A 16,786-nucleotide genomic window follows, 5' to 3' on the forward strand; every position below is an offset into this window, starting at 1 on the left:
TCAAATACAGCCCTCTGTGGGCCAGTCTTTTCTATTTCAAACTTCACAAGGCAGACTGTCTTCCTTTGTGGTTCCAAACCTATTTGAAGCATTTAAATAAATAATAAGCATTAATGTATCATGTACCTGGACCGAGATGAATAGGGGATTGAGTGCTGATTTTTTTTAACGCTTGCTCTCAGTTACTTTTCCAGTTTCTCATGAAATCTGAGTTTATTATGACCTACCTAAAACCTTATTCAACTAAAAACACTAGCAAGGAATTTGGAGGAAAAAGTATCACAATATCATAACTGATCTAAAGGAGAGGGAGCTACAGGGAAAAACAATTAGTTGTGTGAGGGTTTTTTTGGTTTTGTTTTTTTTGTTTGTTTGCTTGTTTTTAAAGCTAACACTGTTTATAATCTTGACAAATAAATTAACTGATCAATACTTGAAGACTGAGAAAAATGCAAAGTCTCCTAGACAGAACCCCTGGCCACAAGAAAGACGTGGAAACCTCCCCCCAAATATCTGCTGAATAATGCATTGCATTAGAACGGACTTAAAATGCTACTGCAATACTTTAGCTAATTAAAAACAAAGAGATTTTTTTGTTCAGGGCATTCTTCTTGAGATGCTAGTTCGCAAAATCATTTAAAGACTCCTATGGCTGCATTTAAGATCCACATATATGGATTTCTAATACAGTCACATACATCCTTTTTGGATATTTGGGGTAAAACCATCAAACCACAACACATCTACAGTTATTCAGATAAAGTCCCTCAAAATTTAATATTCACTACAGGTCTCATATGAAATGGAATAACCTTTTTTTTTTTTCTTCTTCTGCACACACTGAAATATTTCTGAAGACTTCTGCACTAAATCCTACTCCTCTGTTTTTTCATGTAGCTACAGAACTTAGGAACCCCCTCAAATTAAAAAATAGAGAAAATCAAAAGAACAATAAAGTGCAGCCAACACTGGCATCAGAATTTGTTCAGAAGAGCGGATACTGCCTTCTGCTGCAGGACATCAGTGAATTCAATAGAAATAAATTAATTCTAGAACTCTCCTAAGAGAAAGGCGTATTTATAAAATACGATCATCTATATGTCTATTTTTCAGCTAGCAGCCAGGGCAGGAAAGGGGCTGGGGAGACACTTTCTGTGGCTCACTCGGCGAGCCAGCATCGGCCAGGAACTACACTGGCAAACCATTACCCTGCCTAGCAGGCTACACTTTCTATACAGAGGTCCTCTAAACCTCAAAAAAATTTTAAGCGGATCTCTTTAATATGCTGTTTCTAATAGAAAAACATCAAGTGTATGGAAACGCTGCAGTGCAAGCTGCAGTCAGAATAAGAATGAGCTGCTCAAAGCGCTGCGCTCCACTTGTAGCTGCTTTAAATTTGCAGCGAAAATGCTGCGCCGATGAAAGACTTTCCGTAACATCCAAAGATCTATTTTAATTTTTGCAGTCACTGTCGATTGCCAGCAGTCCCAATAGCTGCCTACCCAGAGCTCTGCATGCTGCCTGTACAAAACCTGTGCTCAGAGAGATTAGGTGCATTAAAATGTATCAGAACTGGTTCCGAATTATATTACATGAAGATTTAAAGCCACGTGGAGAAAAGCTGGTCAGGGTCAGACAGTATAGGACAGACAGTTCTCGACTGTTCCCTGAGCTGCTGTTACGATTTTTTTAATAATCTCTAAATCCGGTAAAGGCAGCAGCTGAAGATTTTACATAAGGGAAAAAGTCTGAATTCATACAGTTTGTATCTGAACCAACAAGATCAAGCTGCAAAGAATATTAATGGTTCTTCTCTTGAACGTATTTCTGTGCAACTCCTAATTTTTATGGTAATAACAGTGAATCATAAAGTAAAATTCATAAAGCCCTTTCCAGCTTACAAGTAACAATTTGTTATGGGGGACATTCAAATTCATTATGTTCCAGACATCTGTTTTACAGTATTTATTTTGCAGAAACAATGGGGGAATAGGAAGTTGGGTGGTGCTAGCATCTTTATGCAATACATAAGAGTTGAATTTTTTGAGGTTTTTTTTTCCCCCCTCTTCTTCCAGTTAGTAGTTTAAAAAATATTCTATGCTATATTAACTTTACCTATCCAGAATATGAAATATGCTTAATATAGTTGTGATGTTGCATGAACAACGTGATACGTTTTTGTACACAGTCAGAGAACACAGCACAAATTTATGATAACATTTTTGATGAGCTATATTCTGTTTAGCTGCAGCATAGGAAATTAATTGGAAATAAATTAACATTGCTAATTTCATGGTGTTTTCCATCCAGGATGGAAAGCTTTACGTTAGGTTAAGTAAGCATTATTTTGGACAAAATGAAAAATGAGCAATGGGATTCTTGTGACTTGTTGAAGTTTAAAAATGCAGAGCAAGCCATGAACAGCAGCCCTGTCTCCCAGGAGTCGGAGCAAAACCTGCTCAACCTTGTCTTCCACTCTTGAATGGCTTCCCCAATACATTTGTGTTCTCCCCATTGCTAGCTGGTAAGAAAACAAAAGTCAAGAATTTATTATGTTTGAGACAAGTGCTGTTTCATGGTCAAGAAAGAGAGGATTATTATAAAGGTAACTTTGTAAAATACAAACTGCTTAAATCTGCCTCGACCCTTGGAGCAAATGCGTAAGATCATTACTTCAACCCCTTGCGTTGGCACTCGATTGCATTGACTACTCCAGTCAACGTTTTAAGTGTTATGGTAAAAAGTAATACAATAAAAACCCATGAACCCAGAAGTGAATTAGTGCACAGTGTTATATCATCCACACTCGAGAAACACCATCTTCCTACTCCCCATATGGTAAACCATTTTAAAACAGATCTTTAAAACAGTTCACTTGTAGGACTCTTCAAGAGTGCCTCCCAAAGTCAGGCACAGGTTGACAAAATCCTGCTGAAATAAAATCAGAATTGCTGTTTTATGACATTTACAGCATAGCAGCTTGAAGAAGGATTTGCTAGTTCCCCTCAGGCCAGCTCTCCCCTGGCAGAGTCAAAAGCAGAAAAAATATCCTATGAATGGAAACAAGGGCTGCCTGGATGTCTCAAAAGAGATCGAGTCCCTCAACAGTAACGCTGCATTTTCATATAGACACCTACGGAACTAAACACAGTTATTTGTGCACAGTATTGATACTTCCTAACTGCCAAAAAAGCCCAAACAAACCCAAAAAACAAACCCAACCCACTCTTCACAAAACAACTGTCCAAGCAATTCGTATCACAGCATTTATGTCCAAAGTCGCTATCAGGGTCCCGGCCCAGGATTTGCAATACCAAACTCCACCTAAAAGGACTAACTGGCCCCTATTTCAGCTTTTATTTGTCTGAGTAAATATACTGGATTTGGACACAGATAAGTGTCTGTAAAAAGACAGGCTGATCTTGCCTGATCATTGATCAAGTACAAACCTAGAAATTAAACAATTACATACAATACAGAATATTAAAATACTTTTCTCTGTCAAAGTGAAATGAAACAAGAAGGTTTAAAATACAGATATGAATGAACTGTACCTATTTCACTACTCCTTAGCTTCATCTGTACTGTTTTTTCATGTCAAATACTTGAGTTCAAGTATACCCTCGGAAGAAAGCATACTTAAAACAGTTTATAACCGAGAACCAAATATCCTAATTATCATCGAGAAACAGCAAGACACATTTTCATCTGAGCTGCATTCTGTTTTCACATCACATTTCTTAAAACGTCCCAATGTCACAGTAACTAATCCAAAGCAGTGATGCGAATTCCTCAGTCCTATTTACAACATACAAGGAAAGCATATTAATAATTTTACGCTGTGATTAAAACACAGAGCGTGTGTCCTTCACTGCGTATCAATTCCCTATCCTGTTTACTTAAAAAACGTACCCATCACAGAACTAGAAGAAAAGTGCTTCCACGCTGCAGAAATAGTGAATTCACTCAATTTTTCATGGATCTATCGATTGCTTTGATGCAGTCTGAGACCAGGCAGAACTATCTAAGTCTTCAAATGGTCATTAGATCAAGTTCTTCGTTCATCACTTAAAAACTTTTTTTTTCTTTAACATCTCAAAGCACAAAGTGCATCCCCCTGCACCGGGTAGGAAGGAAGAGTTCCGTAACATCCTTTTCCTCCCAACAATTACTATCAGCACCTTTACGTACATGAAGAAAACTACAGAAAGCAAGAGTCGGTGCCAGGAGGGATGAAAAGTTACAGGGCAGCAGCAACCTACGGTAAGGGGACACACTCCTCAGGGGTATACGAAGAAAACTATGGAAAGCAAGAGTCGGTGCTGGGGGGATGAAAAGCAACAGGGCGGCAGCAGCCACCTGTGGGAAGGGGACAAGGTGCCGGGGAGCGGGCAGCAGCGGCAAAACACAGGAGAGATTTCCCCTGTTATCGACTGGGAACAGTAAACATCCCCCTTCTTTTTTTTTTTTTTTTAATGCTGTTGTGCAGACAGACAAGGCCGTTGCCAGGGCACCTAACCTAAGGGGGCTGGGAGAGCCATTTCTGAAGCACGCGTTTGTTGCAGACTCTGACACGACTGCAATTTATTGCTGGCTTATCATCACCAGAGAGGGGAAAAAAAAAGAAAGAAAGAAAAAAAAAAACCTCTTAAGAGAAAGCATTCCTCACTGCAGGCGTACAAAGAAAGACTTAATTTAGTTCCCACACAATAATGTAAACTATGAATCCCCACACTATTTTTAAAAATTGAATTATCACGCTTCAGCAAAAGGAGGCCGCCGGGAGCCCTGTGCAATCTCCCCTCGGACGTCCAGCCCCTCTGTTTCCTAGGCCCTCCCTGTACCCCCTGGCATCTCTGCACTGCCCCCCAGCCCCAGGACTCTCGTGTCCCCCATGCGCCACAACCCTATGTCAAAAGGACTTCTCTGTACTCCTCTCCTCCTTTTCTCCTGGAAAGGTCTTCTTCCCCCTTCTCCATTCCTGGCTGCTCCTTTCTTTCATGCCTCATCCTACCCAACCTTCTGTTTCCTTTATCACAGTTATTCCTACTACTGTTCTTACCATCATTCCCTAAGGGTGGCCCTTTTATTTCCATTCCGTAGTTCCTTCTCCCTCCCCTCCATCAGGGCTCTCCCTACACTTGAGTTCCTTGAGTTCCTGCTCCTCCCTATTTTTGTATTTCCCCTCCTCAGTTGAGCCTCCCTCCCCCCTTCTGGTCCTCCTAGATCATCTGTTCTCCTGCAACCCAGGTCAGAAACCACCCTCCCACTCTGCGAGTTAAAATGAGGCTTCACCTGGAGAGGAAAATAAAAAAGAGAGGATGAAATTCCTCTTACTGCAGGTAAGAAGAAAACCTATTTTCCAGTGCTGGTAAAAGAAGGAAATCTCAGGTTTTAGGATGTGCTGATTTCTGAACATGTCAAAGGCGGTGCCCAGCTGCGCTTGGGCTGTTTCTAGGAGCACTGGCAGCAGGATGCGGTACAACATTCAGCCTGCTGGCATGTCTTCATTTGTAATGACAATGTTGCTAACTCATTTTATTCAAACAAACGTTTTTTTCAAAGTCTTCTTCCTACGTCATAAAAACTGGTTTTGTGTGTTCATCACTATGAATGTAATTGTTTTTTTCCTAATATAAACACACATAATGTCAGGCCCCTTTTCAAAAAACCCATGTTTTTGTTAGATCCCAAGGTCACTTTCCTTATCGGTTTTTCAACAGTGTTCTAAGTGCTGTTGCCATTCACTTGGGAAAATGACAGGATCCAGCGAGCCCTAATTTCCGAGGAAGGTCATTTGCACAAGCGAGCTTTTGACCACGGATTTGCTGCGGCATCATCTTGTGTTGGTCTCACTTGAAAGCCCAACGTGGAACTAGAGGCTTGAAAGCCAGAGCAGGGTCTAACCCAGCTATCAAAGTTGCTATGCGTAGTTTATCAGCATGCGTTATCCACCCAGGCTGTGGCCCTATACTATTTGGAAATGGCATCAAACACAGACTAGAATTATAAAGGTCAGGACATCAATGATGGAAATGTGAAAATGTGAATCTTGTTGAATTAACCTGTCAAAGGTAGTTTAAAAAGTACAGAAAGCAAGCGTCCCATCACAACTGAAGTTTGCGGTGATTTTAGAATAAGATTCTTTTCATAGTCACTGTGTGTAAGAAGACTATTTCCAAACTTTAATATTCATTGAAAAAAACTTGTTGTGTTTTGCTTACTAGAGAACTGAAACTTGAGCAGCAAGCAAAAAAGCAAACAACTCCCCGGCCTCCGACCAAACAAAAAATCCCCCGGGGACAGTTAGGGGATGGGAAAAAAGTGTTTCTTCCATTGTCATGTAGAAGATGCACTGAGAGTTAATCACAGACCATACATTACCTCCCCTCCTCTACCTTTTCATTAAGCAGCTGTCTTCATCTTGTGCATTCTGCTGGTGGTTAGGATAAGGATGAATAATTCCCTTAACTCTCTTCCTCCACAGATTAAATAATTTACAAGTTTGAAAAAGAGCCTCCAGTTCACTGTGTATCCCTCAACAGACAGGACAGGAATTCTTTCAGTACTCTTTAAATAAAACTGGTATTACCCATTTAAGCAGCGGAAGGAGCTCATCCAGCGCTCCTTGCCCCTAGACAGCACTGCAGGCAGTCGCTCCTTTCCTACCTCTCCCCTGGGCACCTGGCTGTCACTGGTACATATATCCCCAAAATTTAGATTAACCATTGCTGTTTACCTACATGCAGTAATAAACAGTCATCTACTGCTGGCCATAGAAAATTGTAAAATCAGCAGCTGCTGTAAGAAAGACTAAAACTGCTTGCAGGGTTCAGTTGCAATACAAGCCTTGATGACAGCCTTATTTGCTGTCCGGATAACAGCATAATCTGGGCTTCTCCCACCAAGGCCAGAGAAACAGGTTGATTCAAATACATCTCATCAAAGGAACGATTCAATACACCACTGAACACCACCATTAAACGACCCTCAGCACCCTAATCCTTCTTCCAGCTTTTCAAGCCTCTTCTGAATGGACAGGGCTACCTCGACACAAAACCCAAATCAGAAAATTAACAGCGAGCAAACAAACACCAACTTACAAACTGGAAGCAGCTTCTGACGCTCGGCTCGATATTGCTGCCCCCGAAGGAGGCCACTTCCCCCAGCTGCCGAGGGATCTGGATGGAGTCGTGCAGCAGGAGCCCCAGCCGGCGCTGGTCGCAGAAGCCGGTGGAGCTGGCCACTTGCTTGAACAGGTCTGCAGGGAGGGAAAGGACACCCGTGCTGAAGCATCACAACCAGGATATGGCAAATAGCGCAGAAGTCTGCATCGTTTCAATGGCTCGCAAGTGCGGTCAACAGCCTTGGCAGACATGAACACAACCGCGTCTTCAGTTCGGCTGCTTCTCTTCCCATAAACACTGGTTGGTTGTTTTTTCCGTAAATAAGCAGTCTAGTGATAATTTTTAATAGCATTATTGGCTTGTACCTTGGAAGGAAGGCTGTTATAACACACCACCTGTGGCATTACTGTCAATAACAGCTGTGATTCTATAACACAGCTAACTAAACAGCGGGATCTTTGAGCCACAGCAACATAAATGTTTTAAAAATATTGTTTAACAGCAAAATAATCTCATACAACATAACATACAGCACATTTTCAAGTCTTAGCAATCGACATACAACTCAGAGAATCCATTTCTTTTTCAACTGAGTTGAACTGAAAAACAAGAGCTCCCTAAATTTGATATATCATAATCTTTTAATCCAGAAGTATTTCTAAAATGAAAGAAAAACATTACAGTATGACAGAACCTGCCATCCACTGGGAATGTTAATATCATATTAAGTTTTCATTTCTGAAGTGAAATACCAGTTGAAGCCATGTTCTGTTACTGCATCGTTCCAGAAAAGAATCCTTACAGGACAGAATTACTATCCCTTCATAAACTTAATTTAATTGGATGGGAATTAGTTATACTACACATACATTGAAGAGGTTTTAGAGTTCATAATAGTAAGAAAAATCAGGTTAGCATTAACTGAAATATTTAGTTGGTAATATCCCTGTTGAAAATACATGACCTGAATAAATCGTCCTTACTTTTCAGAGAGTTAAAAAAAAAAAAAAAGAAAAAAGACATGGCTAGAATAAAATAATACCCTTTTTTGGAACCCACCTTAATATTAATATGAACCCGACACCAGGGATACAATTATAAAGGTGCTTCAGCACTGCTCGAGATAACTTTTCTAACACTGCTTTAACACTTGTTTTCTTCCAAAGGAATAAAGGAATGGTCAGAGAAAGGATTATTTTTTAATTACATGAGTTTCACTCTTGCCAAGACTAGTTTTACAATAAATAATTTGGGGATAGATCTTTCCACTAACTCCGCAAGCCTGAAGAAGCCACATAAATGAGAGAAGAAATTTTAAGGGGTGAGACTCATGGCATGCTTGCAGCAATACTAATAGCAATTGCACTACAACTTCGGGAGGGATGGTGAAGCCAGACCACAACCTGGCAGACAGTTCCTTCCTCTCCCACAAACCATTCAGCTTTCAATTTCCCCATCATTAAAACATTAAGTGTTCTACAACCTTAAAAAGGGGGTTACGCGTTACCATGCACACACACTGCTGGAGACTATAAAATATGAACAATGTTTCCCTTTATAACTTTGATAATCCTCAATGAAATATTGTTTTGAAAAATAACTGTACTCAGTCGTTTTCTTAAAAGATTTTCTGAATACTTTTTCACAACACCCACAAGAAACACCTAGAGATCTAAACTGTGACTGACATAGTGATTGCCCTAAAGTCTGATCCAATTATACACAGTCATGCACAGACGCTGTTGTTGGAACTGTCTGGTTTCTCTTTAGTGTTCCTCAACTTTCATTAGTAGAAGAATAGAATAATAACAATTGGTAGAGAACTGCTACGGTATTGGGTCAAATCCTAAAGGTTGGTCCTTTTTAAAAAAAAATATAAATGCATGAATGAGGCATAACAGTTAATTTAACCAGAAAGTTACTTTTCAGAACTACTCTTACCACTAGATCTTTTCTGGATACCAGCCTCACTAATGAACTGATTCATTAGTCAGATAAAACTAAAACTTCAAGTGGAATTTTTTCAAGTACTTCAGGATTCGGTCTATTAAAATATGCAAAATTTGCCTACCTTTAATGTTTATTAAAAGATAGCAACTATATTTAAGCAAAATGTACACAGCAAGACCCTGACTACATTGTGGAAAACATTTTAAAAATATAATATATTTTAAAATGCTGTACTGTAAGATGCCCTGTAGACATGCATTTTTGTGTATGAAGGTGTGCTAAACCAGTGGTCTCCAAAGCGTGGGTGATCCACCTCAGGGAGTGCACAAGACATTAGGGTGCAGTAAGAAAATATTTTTTTGTTCTGTTAATAAATTAAATTAAAAAATATTAAAGGCTGTGTTTACTTCATCTTTATCTCATCTTTTTTTTAATTTCTATTTTTGTTTAAGTGTTATAATGTACGTAGTATATTAGTACAGCAGTACATGTATGTAATTTATAAATAAATATATGTCTATTGGGGGTGCATGCTCAAAGATTTTTTAACAATTGCGGTGCATGATCAAAAAAGTTTGGAGACCACTCTTCTACACTACCTAAAACCATACTGAACAAATAGAAGTACAAAGTGGAGCAAATTAACACACTTTGCATCCAGATTATCTAAAAGAATGTCTCTGTATGCTACTTAAATGTTTATGCAATAAACAGGAGGAATGGAAATAGAATATAAACATAAACTAAACCCAAAGGAATTACAATAACTTACATCTATATTTATCTTCCAGGTGTGCTTTACAAAGGGACACAACACCAGTTTTGAAAGATAAGACACGGATCCTTCCCGTTCGACCCCTAATGAAAAAGAAACATTGGGTGACAATATGATCCATTCGTGTCATAAATTGTTTACTGTAGCGATGTTCACCGCAGTACCGTAGTCAGCATAAAGGCAGTCCTACACAGAACCATGTAGCACAGCACACATTGGCCAGTTATGAGATAAGCTAGAGATGAAATACGAGATATGGTTGTGGCTCCGCAGGCATAGCTGAATTGGATGGTGCCGTTGTATCAATTCAACCAGAAATGGTCTGTTCGGAAATAATTTATGACAAAAGTGAGAGTGAAGAGTCTTTACCTTACGCTTATTTGAAAAGGCTTCTCTATGAACTGCTGCTATTCTCAGAGAAGACGAGATCCCCGCCAGAACCAGAAACCGTCCCTCTCGCTAAATACAATTTCACTCCACTTTAATTAGAAATGTGAGAGGCCGCGCGGCCCCAGTTGCTGGCTGGGGTTAAACCACGAGAGCGAGGGCAGCAGTCGTTTTTAGAAAGTCTTTGCTTGCTCTCTGTCAGCCCTGCCCTGACTTGTTTGAGGAGGAGCCAGGCAGGAAAAAGCGGCCTCCGCCCGCAGCGCGCAGCGACAGAGGCGCTTGTGAGACGTTCAGGTGAAGGATGAAGCTTGCCTAGAAATGACGAGCAGGCAGGCGGGCCGCAGAGTTGTGCCAATAACAATACGGGGTGGTTTCTGAGCGCACAAACCTGTCCCGTGTGGCGCCAAGGGGCTGGTAACATTTCCAACACCCGTCCCCGTGCCGCCTCCGGTCACAGCCTCCCCCTCCCCCTCACTCCTGCCTTCTGACACTATTACTTTTGCTTTTTAATGTGACCGTGGTAAGAACATCCTCCTCTGCGCTGCCGGCGACGCGATGACAAACCTTCCCATCTTCTCTCAGTCATCTGGTTTAGCTCAATTTACTTCCAGTTGCTGACTTCCCCCAAGACTTTTGTTTCTGACAGCGTTTCAAATAGATAACATCTATTGCAAAGGAAGACATATACAACATAGGAAACTAACGCCTAAAAACGACACTTTGGAAGCAGAGCCTTATCAACTGTTTCGAAGCATCACCAGTAAGAACACCGCTAGGAAGAAGATAAATCACGCAGAGGCATGCCACAGTCACGCGTCGGGCTGCACGGTGCGGCAGAGGCACGTTGTCTTTTTAACGCTATGAAAGCCCTGTAGGAGCCAGCGGTGCTCGTTCACCCCCACACCTCCCCTGCAAACCCCGTGAAAGGTGCAGACGGAAACCGGTGGACAAAGCCGAATTTAGAATTTGCAACCTTTTACTAAAGAATCCTGCATTTTTCGTCACGAATAAGCACTTGTTGTTTACCTACGCTTTCCACACTCCCCTCCTCTTACTCCTCTCCCTCAAATCTTTTCCAAATTAATTATCATCTGTGCCCTGAGAAACTCCTGCTGATGAATACCAGGCTCATGCAAATTATACAGGAGAAGAATGTGGAATGATGATTCCCCTGCAAGGCATATTAAATTGAAACTTGCACAAATCATGAGTCGTTCAGTTCACTCTCCTCTCCTCCCAAGTCAAACCAATAATTTAGCGTGCTACTGCAAATGAGCATGAGTGACTGATCAATTAAAACAAATCTGAAACGTGTTGGATTTGCAGAGCTGTGCCCATAATTAGATCAGTCATTGACTGTGAATTTGATTAATATCTTTACAAATGACAGTTTTCAATTATAAGAAAAGTAAAGATTCAGTACATTTAATTAAATGTCTCCAGCACTACTATGCACTTCAGTTGATCTCTGCCTATTAAGTTTACAATGAAAACTAAACACACGTAACCCCAAGGTCACCTCTCTCACCAGCGTAATTCCAACCTGAATTTCAGCAAAATAGCTACGGGCTTTCCTCACACGTAAAACCCCTCTCTGTTTCATTGTGTCCTGTGATATACAGTTCTCTAGCGCACCTAGGGAATTGCCTAGAGGCAGCCAATTATAATTTCTAATGTTGTACTTTCAGCAGAGTGCAACATAAAGAAAACTAGACTGGACAGGGCAAATCTAAACCGGACAGTCCAGCTTAGCAGCAGCCTGTGGAACAACCTTTATTTCCCTCTCTGCCTCTAACGTGGCTGAGCTGGATTAACATCCATTGCCCATCTTTTTTGTTTTTCACTCACTGGGTATCTTCATTTTTCTGTTATTTGTAGTTGACGGTAATTCAGAAGCGGATCAAAGTTCTGTGGAAGTCAAAGCAGATTAAAGAAATAAAACCTGGCTCTTAAATTTATATAGCTTCATTCCCTACGACCGGTACACTACATAAAAATATAATGTAATCTGGGTAATCCACTTCGCAGGATATTGCAGCTGCTGCAGAGGATGTTATAAGAAACTGGCTTATCGGAGGTGATCCTGCAGGAAGAGACTGTACAAATCTGTACTTTTTTTTTTGGTAGGTGATCATCAAAGCTTCAGTGCTGTGATAAAGGGTGGACGGAAGAACAATGTTATGGCAATTCACTTCAATACGGTTCAAAATGTCAATGGAAATACAACAATTGACCCATGTCCTTCCATTTCTATACATAAATGTTTATTCTGCCACAGTAATGAGCATGTCTGGCTGAAGGTGGCCGATAAGAACCTTAAAAAAACAAATAAAGTCTTCTGCTGAGTTTTTTTTCACTAAACTCACAAAATGCAAAAATAACGGCTTATTCTAAAATTAGCTCACAAACATGTGTTAGAATTTACCTATGCATTATGAGCAACATCATTAACCCACTGAATAGGAATACTCCTAAATTTTCTTAAGGTAAATTTACTCTGTTGTATTTATACTTACAGGTACGCTTTTTAAAATTAAATTTTAGAGGAAGTATTCCTCAAATCTCCTGAGTGTTAAGGGTTGTAAGCACATTAGATTAGAGATGAACCTCTTCCGTATTTGAACAAGAATTATAGATTGAAAGCTATAGAAAATGGACAGCTCTGAAAAGGCTTAACATCCGGAAGCACAGACACATGCAACAGTCTATATGATCATGTTCATGCTGTCGCTTCTGGATAATTCTCTTGAATTCCTTTATCTAAATAAATTTAAAAAGCCATGCAAAGCCATGAGCTACTGAGGACATGCAGGCCCAGAATGGCTCTGAACACAGAAACCTGTTTAAAAAATTCGGGTTTATAGCGCTCTCAGTGCTTAGCTTAATAAAGCTAGAATTTTAAACCTAATCAAGGGCTGTTACTGATTCCGCTAAATGCGGACATTAAACCATCAGGTTTATTAAACTTTCACTTCAACTACTGCTTTTTCAGTTTCAAGCCATTCATTTTGTAATGAGGCAGACAGCTCGTTACCCCTTTCCCCTTCCCCTTGTTCTGTCGGGAATGCTCCAGAGCACCCCACATTCAGAGCACCCATACGTACGTGTCGTAGACATTCAGCAGCCAGTTGAGGCACATGTCCACACAGAGAGGAACGTTCACCAGGTTATTGTGCTCTTGTTCCAGTCGATCGTAAATGGTGGTCAAGCAGTTAATGATCTGCAGAATATCCATCGGCTGGTCATTTTGTTTGAGGTTGTGCTGGTCCAAGGCATCACATGCAGCAGACAGACTCAGGAGATCCACTGTTGAAATAAAATAAAAAAAAAAAACAAACAACATAATAAAGATTAAAGAGAAACAGTGGTTGTATTACCCATACCCAAAAAATAAACAGAACAATTTATTTGGCTTACATGCCTGGCCAGAGGATGTTTTATGTTCTCTGAAAGTCACAGGCAAGACTGGTTTCAAGACTCCTACAGGTGCCCTGTTTATTCAGGTGTGGTCTTAGAAAGCAGTGTTCATAAAAGTGAAATCTGTTTAATTTTTAGCTGTAAAGTACCTATTATGCTATTGGATCCTATGGAAATATTACACATAAATTACTATGTAAGTAAAAATTACATATTTCATGTTTTATGTTCCTACGGGTAGGCTACTATTTGACTACTACATTCACCAAATCTGCTCTAAACATATTACATGTCATCAGCTTTCCTGAGACATGCCATCCATTTCTTACAGAAGTCAAGCAATCTTAACCAAACCAAACTCCACAAGGAATACTGAACTGGGATTAACCTCCCTGTTACTTTTCCTTCGGTACAGGGAAAAGGTGGTTCCGGAAACGTTAAATGGCCTATTTCATAGAATCATAGAATCATTTGGTTTGGAAAAGACCTTTGAGACCATCAAGTCCAACCATTAACCTAGCACTGCCAAGTCCACCACTAAACCATGTCCCTAAGCACCACATCTACACGGCTTTTAAATACCTCCAGGGATGGTGCCTCAACCACTTCCCTGGGCAGCCTGTTCCAACGCTTGATAACCCTTTCAGTGAAGAAATTCTTCCTAATATCTGATTTAAACCTCTCCTGGTGCAACTTAAGGCCGTTTTCTCTTGTCCTATCACTTGTTACTTGGGAGAATAGACTGATACCCACCTCGCTACAACCTCCTTTCAGGCAGCTGTAGAGAGCAATAAGGTCTCCCTTCAGCCTCCTTTTCTGCAGGCTAAACAACCCCAGCTCCCTCAGCCGCTCCTTGTAAGACGTGTGCTCTACACCCTTCACCAGCTTCGTTACCCTTTGGAAATGCTGCAGCATTTTCCAAGCAGAAATGTCTTTCCTGTAGTGAGACACCCATAATTGAACACAGTATTCGAGATGTGGCCTCACCAGTGCTGGGTACAGGGGGATGCTTCCCTAGTCCTACTCACCACACTGTTCTTGATACAAGCCAGGATGCTACCAACCTTCTTGGCCACCTGGGCACACTGCTGGCTCATAGTCAGCTGGCTGTCGACCAAAACCCCCAGGTCCTTTTCTGCCAGGCAGCTTTCCAGCTGCTCTTCCCCAAGCCTGCAACGCTGCATGGGGTTGTTGTGACACAAGTGCAGGACCCGGCACTTGGCCTTGTTGAATCTCATACCATTGGCCTCAGCCCATTGGTCCAGCCTGTCCAGATCCCTCTGTAGAACTTTGCTACCCCCAAACAGATCAGCGTTCCTGCCTAACTTGGTGTCATCTGCAAACTAACTGAGGGGGCACTCAATCCCCTCGTTCAGATCATTGATAAAGACGGTAAACAGAACTGGCCCAGTATTGAGCCCTGGGGAACACCATTGTGACCGGCTGTTAAACTGGATTTAACTCCATTCACCACAACTCTTTGGGCCGAGACATCCAGAGAGGAGTTTTTTATCCAGAGAGGAGTATGCTCATCAAAGCCATAAGCAGCCAGTTTCTCCAGGAGAATGCTGTGGGAAACAGTGTCAAAGGCTTTACGAAAGTCTGGGTAGACAACATACACAGCTTTTCCCTCATCCACTAAGCGGGTCATTTTGTCATAGAAGAAGATCGGGTCAGTCAGGCAGGACTTCATAAACCCATGCTGATTGGGCGTGATCATTTATCCATTGAAATTTATCCATTTTTAATTCTGCAAAAGCATTTACATTTATAAATACCTCTATGACTTTACAGAGTAAGACACATATAAACTTGTCAGCCAACACACAACAGAGTGTTTTGTCACAGACATTTAAAAACTTGATTTTCATTTGATAAGTCAGTTGCATTTTGAAATTCAGATGTCCAAGGCAAAACAGAACTTCCCTTTCTCAGCTCCTAGCCTCTGCCTATTAACATCAACAGCAGCATCACACTTTGGGGGCACCAAATCAGAGAGTTATGGGATATTGGTTTACAAAGTAGAACAGTAGTAAGAACAAAATAAATCAGAAAAATGAGACTACTGTTGCAGATCTGCCACATGAAAACCCTTTGTAATTCCTTGCAGTGAATTTCCAGGGTGTGAGCAATGGGAATATTAAATTCCAAATGCTGCTAGTCCTGCTCGTACCATGAGCAGTCACAAAGTGCAGCACCATTCAACATGTGAGGGAGCAGCATCTGGCCCAAAGTGAACTACCCAAAACAAAATTGTCTAGGAAATTAATCACAGAATTGGGAAACGAACTGACTTAACTGCAAGACCATTTCTTCTCTGACTGGAACAAAAATGTGTTTTATTGAGTCCTGCTAAGGACATCTCTCAGTAATGTCAAAGAAAACGCACAAAGGCTAAACGCAGAGCCCCATGCAGGAATTTTTTAAGAACTTCATCCAGCTTAAGGGCACATTTGCCAAATTCACACTTGAGTATCCTATTTTATCAAGGATGAAGCTGATCCTTTGATGTCCTAGCGGAGATGAAAAATACTTTAGCTGCACACAGTGCTCCTTGGTAATGCTGCGTGGACAGCACGCTGGGATTTCGTAATTGCCAAAAGAATTTCAGGAGTATATATATTTCATTGGAAATCAATAGGGACTTCTGCTACTAAATCCCTTAAGTACTTCTGAAAATTTCATCCTGTGGGCCTGACATACCCAGTCCTACAGTGAGTAAGGAAAGCTTGGAATGCTATCCCCATTATTATAACAAGAAATTAAACTTTACATCGGTGGTGTTGTGCAGGGGTTTATTGGAATTTTCCTTTTTTCTCATTCATGTAGATATTTATTAAAAGAAAATATTTTGGAATATTATGTTTAACCTACCAGCATATAAAATATAGCTATTCTAAGGTCAATATTATATCCTGCAAAAGCATATTTATCAGACCCATTCCTAAGAGTCTCAGAAAGACGTTTTTCTTCTAATAATTTATTAGTCAAACTGGAAATAGAGCGCTGCCTTCACAGCACCTTTAACTCTGAGCTTCAGGCTGAACTCTCAGTTCCTTTGAGACTATGAATCAACGGTAATTAAATGAACCCCTCGGGCAACTGAGTGGCAGCTTAATTATATATGCAG

The 16,786-nt window shown here is 40.7% G+C and overlaps 1 protein-coding gene across 15 annotated transcripts in view; it reads right to left on the reverse strand.

Annotated features, from left to right (window-relative positions):
* The window catches only part of DMD (dystrophin), a 1,301,546-nt gene that overhangs the window by 49,218 nt on the left and 1,235,542 nt on the right, over positions 1-16,786 (reverse strand). For all 15 annotated transcript variants that reach the window (XM_054189211.1, XM_054189212.1, XM_054189209.1 and 12 more), the window contains 3 exons: positions 13,344-13,545; positions 9,850-9,935; positions 7,104-7,261 (listed from right to left, as the gene is read on the reverse strand). In XM_054189211.1, coding sequence (XP_054045186.1) covers positions 7,104-7,261; positions 9,850-9,935; positions 13,344-13,545 — 446 coding nt within the window. The remainder of the gene's footprint in view (positions 1-7,103; positions 7,262-9,849; positions 9,936-13,343; positions 13,546-16,786) is intronic.

This window comes from Rissa tridactyla, chromosome 1 (assembly GCF_028500815.1).
Source record: "Rissa tridactyla isolate bRisTri1 chromosome 1, bRisTri1.patW.cur.20221130, whole genome shotgun sequence".
NCBI classification, from domain to species: Eukaryota; Metazoa; Chordata; class Aves; order Charadriiformes; family Laridae; genus Rissa; species Rissa tridactyla.